This window comes from Pyrgilauda ruficollis, unplaced genomic scaffold (genome assembly GCF_017590135.1).
Source record: "Pyrgilauda ruficollis isolate IOZ18807 unplaced genomic scaffold, ASM1759013v1 scaffold29, whole genome shotgun sequence".
Classification (NCBI taxonomy): Eukaryota; Metazoa; Chordata; class Aves; order Passeriformes; family Passeridae; genus Pyrgilauda; species Pyrgilauda ruficollis.
In genome coordinates, this window is record NW_024524266.1 from 11,469,722 (window position 1) to 11,481,951 (window position 12,230).

At 36.5% G+C, this 12,230-nt stretch overlaps 1 protein-coding gene across 6 annotated transcripts in view; it reads left to right on the forward strand.

Annotated features, from left to right (window-relative positions):
- MBTPS2 (membrane bound transcription factor peptidase, site 2) overlaps positions 1–12,230 on the forward strand; it is a 39,193-nt gene that overhangs the window by 9,655 nt on the left and 17,308 nt on the right. For all 6 annotated transcript variants that reach the window (XR_005955519.1, XM_041472323.1, XM_041472321.1 and 3 more), the window contains 5 exons: positions 1,205–1,308; positions 3,731–3,858; positions 7,701–7,819; positions 8,658–8,838; positions 11,275–11,369. Coding sequence is in view for 5 of the 6 variants with exons in the window: in XM_041472323.1 (XP_041328257.1) it covers positions 1,205–1,308; positions 3,731–3,858; positions 7,701–7,819; positions 8,658–8,838; positions 11,275–11,369 (627 nt within the window). In the remaining variant the exon portion in view is untranslated. The remainder of the gene's footprint in view (positions 1–1,204; positions 1,309–3,730; positions 3,859–7,700; positions 7,820–8,657; positions 8,839–11,274; positions 11,370–12,230) is intronic.

The following is a 12,230-nucleotide window of genomic DNA, read 5'->3' on the forward strand; positions in this document are numbered from 1 at the left end:
ACTGGACAGAATTTGCGAGGTGATTAACATTAATGAATCCTTTTGAAGGATTTAATTTAGCTAGATTGTCTCAACAAACTTGTATGGTTCTGCTGCATGGGTAGGTAAATGCATAAAAGTGAAGAATGTGCAGGACTGACAAAGGTAGAATCCAACCTACCTAGCTGGATGTGCAGCCTTTTGTTTTCCATGATGCTGGGTTTTATAGAGTTCTATAGACAGGCCAGGAGTTTTTGCCCACAACATCTCTTTTGTGAGGCTGGATTGCAATTCAGGTTGTGTTCACATCAGTTCCTGGTGAGCATACTGGAGTGCAGCCTGCCTTGAGTAGAAAAAGCTGTAGATCTGACAGGAGAAATGACCCAGAGCAATCCCACTGCAGCCCAGCAGCTGAGGGGGATGGGACCGAGCAGGATGAAGGTCCATCAGGAGGAAGGAGGGGATGGTTCCTCATGCTTTGACTAGTGACCACTTTGAAGCCTGTCTGGAAGCAGTTGGTGTCTTGTGACAAGCACAGTGAAGGACCTGAGAGTGGTGGGAATCCACAGCAACAGGAACGATGTGCGGGCCCTACGTATTATGTCTTAGGTAAATTAAAATAGTATACTCATTTCAAGGTGGGGTTTTTTTAAGGTTAAATTGCCATGTGTAGACTACCAGAGCGTGAAGAATAGATGAATTTTTTTTTTTTGACCCTGTAAACTGGGATAATTTTGTGATTTGTATAGGAAGAGAGAACGGAGAGACTGCCTGTTTAGCTGTCAACTCATTTTTGAACTTTCCATGTTCATACTTTTGAAAGTGCCATACAATTTTTATTATTTTCTTTTGAAAGGTGGATCATTTTTATAGTTACATGACTGGCTGCAGGAAATTGTAAACTAATGCTCACACTGTCAAGCCTGTTTCATTTGAATGGAAGTCTGTGTACATTTTTATAAACTTCTCTTAATATAGGTTAGAACACGTTTGGTCAGAGCTGTGGGGAATATATAGGGCAGGGAGAGGGCTTTTAATATACTTCAAAATACCCTGAATAAGTTGGTAAAAGAGGTGCAAACTGATCGCGCTGCATTGATAACAGCCTCTGGTCTGTCATGGATCTGAAGAAGTGAGAGCAGCAAATTTAGGAGCAGAATGATTTGTCTTTGTACCTCTTGTTTTCCTCCTGTGTTTTGTTTTGTTGTCATGCCCACATCAACAGGTGCCTGGTGTCAATTTGCCCATCAGCCAGCTGACCTATTTCTTCTCTGCAATCCTCATCAGCGGTGTGATACATGAAGTCGGCCATGGGGTGGCAGCTATTCGGTAATTTCTGTTCTGCTTTTCTGCTACTCTGACAACAAAGCCAAATATTCCAGAGCAGTTACGTAGCCGTGAATGTTGTTAGCACTGCTTTGTTTTATCTAGAGAGTCTGTTTAGTCTGTAATTCATAGCTTCCTTAGATTTGAAGTTTGGAAGGGTGTACAATTAGGGATACAGTTTTAATACAGTGTCTATTATACAGATCATGCAAAGGGACTTTGGCTTTGCAAATATAGCATCAGGTTTAAAACAGTTTTTTTTTTTTTTTAAGTGGGCCTGTTTTTTACACAGCAGTTTCATTTCTGTGCTTGTGGCACTTGAACTCATGTGCTATTGCACGGTGATATTTTAAAATAGATTTTTAATTGATTTGTTTAAATATAGCTCATGAAATAGGATATGAACAGGTTGAAGCAATAACTTGGTCAGATGTGATTTGTCCCTGTTAACCTCAGTGATTTATTTGCTTTGATCAAAAAGTATATTTTTAATGTCCTTAACTATGATGATTACTTCACAAAAATTATTTGACAGGTTAGTCATTACTGTTAAATGCCACTTTAGCATAAGAAGGTTAAGCAGTGATTACTGGGACTGATGATCAGGTGTCCTCCACATTTCTCCTGGGCAGCATCATTATCTCTTCTTTGAGCATAAAGCCCTAAGTTGTTTCTCTGATTTTCCTGAGTGTAGGGAGTCATAACTGCATTTTAACCCATAGACTACTTTTTTTGTAACCCCAAAGGTTCTCACTCAAAGGGTTAGTTTGGGACCCTCTGTGTTTCAGACCCTCTGCTTGTCTTTCAGCTTTCTTCCCTCAAATATTCACAGGGAATTTTCTGTGGAGGATGAACCTTTTGCTTATCCCATCACAGGAAGAAACAACAAAATTTTCTTTCTACTGCATGTTGCTGGCAGACTGCAGAGAAGCTTGGAGTTACTACAGAGCTCTTTTTAAGCAGAAAGGAAGAATAATCCTTGTATCTTAATGGTGTGATATCTTTATTCAAGGTCTAGAGGAAAGGCTTTGAATATTTAATTTTTGGTTATATTTTCATCAAAAAATTATTTTTCCATGTATTTCCAGAGGAGAAATTGGTTGGTCCAATGTACATTGGCAGCCAACGTGGCTGCTGCTGTTTTCTGCTTGGCTTTTTTACTCTCCTTTTGGCACATGTTGGGTCTGTAGTGCTATTACTGTAAATTCTCAGGGTTTCAACTTCACTAAAAAGCTGTGCTGTGGGGAAAATTTATTATTCTGGCAAGTCACTTAGCATTCCTGAAATCTGATACACTTTTGCTAACTTCAGTTCTAGAAAGCATTAGCTGTGAACTATAAGAGCTTAAATATTTGAGCCTTAGCTTATTCAAGGCTTGTACCAAACAAGTCTTTTTCTTCCTCCCTGTGTATCCTCTACCCAAGTCAGGAAATCCTGAATAGACATTAAACTGCCTATTATTAATTGGTAGCATGGGATGAGTTAACTCCACAGTATTAGTGTGAGACGTAATTCTGAATAATTTTGTATAATTCTTTGTCTTCTTTTGGTGTATATGCACATTAAGTAGATAAATGTAAATAAGGCAAAGGTTAGACCCAGTATATTGTCTCAGTAAAGATACGGGATTAGCTGGTCTGTGCCTGGTTTGTCTTGGAACATGATTTTGCCATGCCTCTCTTAAGTCCCTTGTACAATTTCTAGCTTCAAAAAATCATGATGTGTTCATTCCAAAAAATTCCATTTGAAAGTAATTGCAAAACCCTTGGAAAAAAATATTATCTGTATAATAGTGTCAGCTACTAATATATTTAAATAGAATCATGGACTGTTAAGGTTTGGAAGGGCATTAGCATTTGTCCTTTTAACCTCTTGACTTGTTTTCATTTTTTCAGATGAATTTCCCTCATTTTTGTTAGTTTACAAAGTACTCTAAGCTCCATTTAGGAGAAACAGAATTAAAAATTCTGGAACTGTGGAAGTATTTCTTTAAAAGGAAAGCAATCGATTCTTGTAAATATTTTTACATAGATGAGTTTGAAACTGCTTCCTACAGGCTGCCATTTTTTTACTTAAAAGAACAATTACTCCAAATGTTGAAATATATGTTAACATGGAAGTTACATAGGTTTTTAAAAAGTATTTTATGTGTCACTGTTACCAGGAGGCAGAAAAGAAGCTGAATGTACCCTTTATGTTTTTACCAAACTTAAAAATGTATAGTGCTTAGAAGTGGCAACTGCTGCAGAAAACATCCTTTGGTTTAATTATCTTTCAATTGCTGATAGTATAAAAAATAATGTAGTTTTATAATTAAAATTTAGTCATTCTTGTTGTCAAAAACTGTGTGCTTTGTAGAATCTCTTAGTTTTTCTTTTGTTTGTTTGCAGTTACTCCACTTCACTTTTCTTTTCTTCTTTTTAAGAGAACAAGTACGATTTAATGGATTTGGAATTTTTATCTTCATTGTCTATCCTGGAGCATTTGTTGACCTCTTCACAACTCACTTGCAGTTGATATCTCCTGTTCAGCAGTTAAGGATATTTTGTGCAGGTAATAGTTGGTGGTTTTTTACTAAATCTTTGCTTAGCACCATTCCAAGGCATCATTGTGAATCTTTGATTGAGTATGTAAGGTTTAGAATGAATAAGTACCAAAGCTTCTCTTTACCTGACAGTGATCCTTCTGTTCTGAACCTGTATTGGCATCTCAGAGAATTATTTGATCATTACTGTCCTTATTGAGCTGCTTTCTGGGCTAGAGATTTCAGTTTCTAGGATAGTAAATGAGTGCTAATTTCCTGTCTTGAGAAACATTATTCTATTCTAGATCCAATCAGAATAGTCATGCATAAGAAATTCCAGTTGTGTGTTTGGGGAAAAACTGTGGTTTTTGATGTTCCTCTCATTAGAAAGAGCTTTTGCACTAGGTGCAGAAGTTCCTCTGTCTTTTTTGTTTGTTGTTTGGGATGTTTCTGCACATTTTAGGGCCTAAGTAGCAAAACCTTGGAGCACACAAGCTGGGAAATACTGAGCCAGGATGGTGCTATGAGAAAAATGATTTCCTGTCAACACAGGTCAACATCCTTGAACAATTCACTACTGTTTTCTGCAATAGGAGCAATCTCTTTTTCAATAGTATTGTGAGTGATTTTCACTGACCTGTGAGTTGTGTTATTGTTCAGGTCACTGTGTTTTGATGTTGCCATCAGGAGGAAATAAAGGTTAAAACACAAACATCCAAAGAGAGTTGTACCTTATGGCTCCAGATAACCTCCAGATGTTTTTGAATTGATGTTTTTTTGAAGTCTCTGGCTACTGGGAAGTAGAGCCTGATTGCTGTGAAAAGTCAAACTGAGACTGTGTTGTTCTGCCTGAACACTGTTCTGTTCTGCCACTTGTATGATTATTTCTAGAGACAAGGTGGCTCCCAAAGAACTGAAATAGAGATAGAAAAGTTATCATCTTGGTTCAGTTCTTGATACTGGTGTTTTATCTGTTGCATGCTAGCAGCCAGCCTGTTGTAATATTTAGTTATTAATGTTGTTTCTTGAATATTGTATCTAAAACATCATATAGAGGGTGAACATACAGAAGCCTTTAGCAAGCACCTTTTCAAGCTTTCTTAAATCAAGTAAATAATTACAAATGTTAGGTAAGTAAATATAGCTGTATTCCAAATACCCAAATCAACAAAAATCATTCACTACAATAGGCTAACTTTTAGGAAGCCCTGTTTCTCAAATTAATCTGTTTCCATTTCCATCTACTGGGAAGAGAACTGAAAGAAAAGGCATACTGAATTTCAAAATAGTTTGCTTACGTAGATTTCTGAGACATTACCTAGGAAAATAGAATTCTGAGCTGTAATAGAAAATAATTGCTTGCATATTTTGATGACAAGCAAACATCTGTAATAATTTTTCATGTTTCTCAGGAAACCTGAGATAGGGGATTACAAGGCAGGAGCAAACATGTTGCAAGATTGGTCAGCGTGAATGGCTTGCTTTCAGTTAGGTATAACAAATAAATGCATTTTTTCACAGTTTATGATAGATACGTTTCAAAACTAGGATGTTTGATAATGATAAAATGCAACATTCAGTAAACAACCAATTTCTTATATTTGTCAGAACAGCTGAATGAACCTATTCCTGGTGTTCAGAAATTTGAATTTTGGGAGACATGCTCTCAGTTTTGTATGGCAGCTAAGTAACAGAGCTAGACTAGAGGCCAATACCAAATATTCTTTTTGTAGTCCAGCTATAGTCTGGAGATTAAAAAATATCTTTTTTGTACAGCAGATGGCATCATACGTTCAAGAATAGGAAATGAGTGTTCTTGTAAAACTTGTGATATTTATAGCATAATTCCAGGCCTATTAGATAGATGAAAAGGGATTCTGTGCAGCACCTTCTTGTAATTAGTTCAAATATTTGTATTACTTTCTGAGATAATTTTTAATACATTTCATCTTGTCTTTAACAGGAGTTAAATGTTTTTGGTTTTCTTTTTTAATTAATTAGTAGTTAAATTATTTGAAGGTGTTTTAGGGTTGTGTAAAGTGTATCTTCTCAAATGTAAGGAGTTAGGTGTCCAAGGATGAGGCTGTTTCAGCAAGATGAAGTTGAAGGCAGACTGAGCAGTGTGCCTCTGCATGTATTCTGTTTTGGAGCATGTTTATTTTTCTGTGGATCACCTTGGATGAGTTTGAAACCATTCTATTTTAGACTTCCTGCTGTGTTCCACACAGCAAATGGTGTCAATTTTGGTAGCAAGGCCCTTTTTTTATCTAGCTGTTTGAAAGTATTCCTTGTCACTCTTGAGCAGTACCATCACCTCTTTTTTATTATTATTATTTTAAGGGTTGGGATTTTTTTCAGTTTACTCTGTGTAGCAGCCACACTGTTGAAAAGAATTTTGTTTCCATTTTACATTTTTGTCTTTTGTTAAGCTGTTAAGCTGAAAAAATATTTTTTAGATGAAAAGGTTAAAACAATAAAGTTAAAATATTTGCTCACTACTTCTGGATTTGTTGCAAATAGATGTGTGTATGTGAGATAAGGAGAACTGATTACAAAAACATTTCCTCTATCTGAGTGCCTTTCCATGAGATACAATTAAAACTACAGAAAAAAATTACTTTAAGAAGCATGTACCAGTGGAAATGGCAATTTACTTCAAGGACTCCAAAAATGTCTCTCATTTCTGCAGCATTAGAAGTGTGAAAGATGAGGTGAGATGTGGAGATATGGGAGATAAGTCTGCCATATGCTATGATTTCTGTGTTATATACACTGCAGGAAAGATATGTTTAATACATTTGTAAATATATTTAATTGAATTCCTGTGCTGTAACTGCACTGTAAGTATAGAATTGAATCAAACTGCTCACAACAGAACGAAGCACTGTTAGAAGGAAATGAAGACTCTCCAACACTGAAATGCTTTCCTGCATTGTTCATACAAAACTGTTTGTCTGGGAACACAAACTAAATGAGAAAATTTGTGTAGTGCTGAATGTGGAAAGCCTCAAAGCTTTGATGATGAACACCAGCTGTGTCTTATGATAGTGGCTCATTGCTTCTTATGGAGAAACACATACTATAAAGATGGCAATTGCAAATATGTTCCCCAAAACAACATGTCAGGAAGTGCTGATTGTACAATTTATTTCTTGATGGAGTTTTAGGTCCATATTTTCTTGTAGAAGAAACCTTTTTTTTCAAATAATTTCCTAAATTTGTTTGGCACATATACATGTAATAATTTTAATTTAAATTATGTAGGTTACCATCACAAATACTGAATTGCAAGTAAATTTCAGACATCTTGCTCTCTAGGACATACAGTATTTATTCAAAAATAAGCCCATTTATTGAGATTCTTAATTTCAACAGTTTATTTTGGTAGAAGGTAATACGTAATATATTTCATTCCACTGTTTTTTTGGTTTTTTTTTTTTTTTTAATATTTATGATTGAAGACGACTCTTTAGCTAGAAACTGTATTTTAATAATTGATTCAGAAGCCCAGTTTCTCTTCTGGTTACACTACCCTCTCATTCTTAGAAAAGTAGTGTACATGAAATCTTAATCTGTAGATTAAGGTAGAATGACACCTTAGAAATGGACTACTGCTCTCCTGTCTTTTTTGCTAGTATAATTCTCAGGGGCTTAGAGGTTCTCTAAAATTCCCGTACAAAGTGGCATCCTAGAAGCTAAAGTTTGTAATCTATGTACTCTTCTTCTATGCCTGTGTTCACAAATTAACTTTTCATTTATTCTTGCAGTAATAATTTCAGGAAAGTTGATGAGAAGGCAGCTGTAGGATCATTTAAAAAACAACTTTTTGTTATTAGTGTTAATTTAGAAACTTCTTTTGCCTTCTTTTTAGGGGTGTGGCATAATTTTGTTCTTGGTGTTGCCAGTTTCATGGTGTTGTTTCTGCTGCCAGCCATTCTTTTCCCTTTCTATTACACGGGTGTTGGGGCACTTGTCACTGAGGTTGCAGAGGTAAGAAGGATATTTGCTGTTTCTATATTATATGCTTTGTGGTCTGAAATGTACCTGTATATCATATTATCACAATCAGATTTTGTCAGTGCAGCCCTTTGCAGAATCTAATATACTGAACTTCTTGTTTGAAGTTTTCCTTTCAGTCTCATGTATCATAGTATTAGTAAACAAAGGAACACAGTGTGAATAATGATAGACTAATTAGCATACTATAAAACTGTTGAGACATTTGAGATGAGTTTGCAGGTTTATTTCTGTTTTTAACTGTTTTTCAGTATTGGCACAAAGCAAATCTGCTGGAAACTGTATTATCACTCCAGTTACTGCTATCGGTTTTCAATGTTAAAGATTATTTTGAGCTGATTTCCTTGTTTGGTCAGCTGGAAGCGAAACAGAGATAGACTTCTGGGATTCTGGAAAGGAATGATTTTTTTTCTGACTTAATCAAATACAGCACAGTTGAACAGCAGAGCTGAAAGGATCCAGTTTTTCTTGGACCTAAAAGTCAATTGATAAAACTCAGGAGAAAGTGACATTTATAATGCTTTATTACCTTTGAAAATATAGGTACACCTGCTTTCTTGAAAAGTTCAGAGTATTAATTTAAGTTACTTGAACTTAATGTGTTGTGGGTTTTCTTACCATTTTGACCTATATGAAAATAATTACTCAAATTTGAAGATGTGTCCAGGATACTTGAAGACTTCCCTTTCCCTCCCCTTCCTCCCCATTTTGTAGTGTCTTAACCTAAAGATTTCATAGTATTCCGTGAACTGTAAACTAATCCTTGTTTATCCTCCTATAGTAATATGACTGACTTCACTGCTCTTCTCAGGATTCTCCTGCCAATGGACCTAGAGGTCTTTTTGTGGGAGACCTTGTCACTAACCTACAAGACTGCCCAGTTTATAATGTGGAAGACTGGAATTCCTGTCTGGGAGACATTGCAGAGAAGTCACAGGTCGGCTACTGTGTAAGTGCAGCCACCCTACAGCAGTTAAGCTTTCCAGCTAGAGGTATGACTTAAGGTGCTCTCCTCATTATTTTGTATGTTAATTCATTTATATTTTAATTTAATCATGTCTTAAAGACTATTTTGGATTTAGAATTTGTTGTTGGGGTCAAATTTCTTGTAATTCAAATCTGCTGTCCTGTCTTAAGCAATTACCAATGTGCCATGCTGTTTTGTGAAATCTGAAAGGGAGGGAGGGCTAGATACAGGAATTTCACTTGTCTTTCAGTCATCCTGTACAAATATCCTGTATGATCTGAATAATAAAATTTGCTTCTTCAGGATATTGCGGAACTTGGTTCTTAGCAGTAGTACAATTATCTCCTCTATTTTAAGTTCTGTAAAATGCATCAACTTAGTGGTCTTTGGCAGATGTAAATTTCACATTACCTCACAGCTTTGATCAGCGTGACATTGCAAATTATATGATTTAACCCAATGATATGCTTTATTATGGTCACTTCTTCAGATGTGTCTCCCTTTAGGGTTTTACATCATTGCCCATAAACTCAGTTTTGTCTGGATTGCACATACTGCTTCTGGAAGTCAGTCTACTTCCTTCTGTTTCCTTTTATACATTAGAGTGCTTGTTGCTCTAAGGGCTTATCCCCAAGAAACCAAAAAAAAAAAAAAACTGAACTGAACTAAACTAGAACAATAAACAAAAATTGAGTAGAACAAAAAAGAGCAGTCAAGTTAAATTAGCTGAGCATCTTGTGACGTGCCCTGAAGCTCTCTAAAGTTTCTTTCATGCAAGAATTCATGGAAACTGAATTCCAGAGGTGAGGGGCTGCTGCTGAGAAAAGCTTGTAGGATACTACTCAGAGCTTTAAAATTATCACTGCATTTTTCCATCATACTGGAAATAAACAGGAGGTTGGCAACTCGAGTGTCCCTGGTTTTGATGCACTATAGAACTTTCACGAGGCTGAAAAAGTGGGTTTTTCTTTTTTTTATTATGTAAAGAAAGTGATGTTATAGCTGGTACTGAGATAAATATTTAAACTGGAAACTAGTGGAGTATGCGTAAGAACCTGCTTTTAGAGGTCTGACAGTTTGGATTATGCCTCTGAAGAGGAGTGCAACTTTGGCCCGTGCTTTCAGCTGGGCAGGGATGGCAAGAACCAATTCTCAGATGTAGGTATATATATCCTCAGATTCTGCTGTCCTCTGAAGTGCAATTTTGGAGTCATGGGTAATAAAACTGCATATTTTGCAGATGAACTAGTCTATTTAGATTGGAATACTAGAGGCTTAGTGCTGGAGATTCAATATTGCTTCCAAGCCTGGTTGCTGTATTGTGTTAGCTGCCCATTGTCCCCATTGCTGCCTTCTAATCAGACCAGTCTGTCTGCATTTTCGGAGTCATAAGCCTCCAGCAGTGAGAAATATTCCTCTGAAATTAAATGAACTCTGTTTGGTCTTGAGCAGCTGTCATTTATCAAAATCTTGACAGTTCAGAACTTGACATAAATACAGAGTATTGATAAAAATGTGTATAGCAAATGGACTCCATCTAGTTGACTATAAAACAAATGGAGAGTGAACTATCTGAGTATTGAAGCTAGAGAGAAAACAATGCCCTAAGGAACTTTTTGAAATTAAAAAAAAAAAGTGGTTTCAATGTAGTTTATAAGAATACTAATTTCATGGTCATTTGCTATTCAAAAATATATGTGGTTTCTTAGCCTCAGGGTACTTGAAAAAAGGTTTGTACGGTACAGTGCTTGCACCTGTAAGCCCCAGGCATAAAGCTGCATGGCAGTGGATTGCAGGTTGCGCAGTGATAAATCAGCAGCCAGTATCACAGGTTTGATCTGCCTGGGAAGGGACTGCAGTTGCTGTGGTACAGATCCTTACCATGACCATTCTTCTGCATCTGTGTGTGTTTAAGCTGCACAGCAAGTTAGGCTTAATTCATATCAATAGCATATGTACAAAGGTTCTTTACCAGACTAGTTAAATCGTGGTTTAAAACATCATTTGTCCACCGCTGCAGCCTTCAAGGCTTGGAAGGCTTTCATGATGTGAAAAGTATGTTTTGAGTCTTGGCCATTTCCATAGCCAGCCAGTGAAAGCAGTACAGTAGTAGCTAACAAATTTTTATGCCAAATATTAGTGCAAGTTAGGGGCAATGGATATAAAAGTGTTTTGCAACTTGTAGTACTCAAAATAATGCAGTGGTAGATCCCCAGTATCTCAAGAAGATTTATAAAGGTGAAAAAATCAGTATGTGATGTGACTGAAATCATGGGACATTCACATGGTGGCGGTGAAGCTTTACTTGTAGTTGTGACTGAGCCTCAGCTAGACTGTGAATTAGTGTAATTCTTGAAGGCTGCAGGATAATTAATAATAGTAATAATAGTTTTACTTCATTCAGAGACTAATTTTTTCAGCAAATAATATTGATTATTTGCTCTATGCCTATGTTCTTTAGTTTACAGAAGGCTTGATGGCACAGTTGAATGTTGTAGTAACAACAGCCTCACAGACATTTGCTTTTCATACAGCAATAAGTTGGACAGCCATCTGGTAAGTTACTTAAACTGATAACTCTCTTTGGTAAATCTAATTTTTTTTAAATTAAATTAGTACTATTTACCCACACCTACACATACTATATATATGTATACACATGCCCACACCTATACAGCATACTCAAGTGTTTAAGAATATCTACAGTTTGTAATAAAGGTCTCTTTATTACAGGGAGTCACTGGAAGAATCATAAAAAATCTTAGACACCTCATTCCTTTAGGCAGAAAGATACCTCAGTCATTTTCAGTATTCTGGATGCACAGTACTGGTGAGAAAAAACAGCTTTTGAGAAGAAGCTGAAATTTCTTATTTCGGTGTTTCGGTCTTCTAAAGTATTCAGCACTACAGGGAAAGCAAAGCCCTGAACTGTCCGTTCAGTTATTTTGTCTGAAGCCAGCAGTGTTGCTCCCTAAATTTAAATGAAAATATGCAGGAGAAGGTCCTAGAGATTGCCCAGTTTCTCAAAATAAGGGCCCATTCTTGAATCTTTTTCACTATGTTGATTTTCTTGTCACATAGAAACAAAGTTTCTCAGTAGTATTTTGCCTTACTCCCTTAGAAAAGGGTTTAGCGGCATTCCAGTGCCTAAAGGGGCTACAAGAAAGCTAGGGAGAGACTTTTCACAGGGTCATATAATGATAGGACAAGAGGGAATGGCTTTAAACTGAAAGAGGGCAGGTGTAATTTAGACATTAGGAAGAAATTCTTTACTGTGAGGATGCTGAGCCACTGGCACAGGTTGCCCAGAGGAGCTGTGAATGCCCTGTCCCTGGAAATGTTCAAGGCTAGGCTGGATGGAACTCTGAGCAAACTGGCACTAGAAATCACTGACCTATGTCTAGATGCCATGATTTT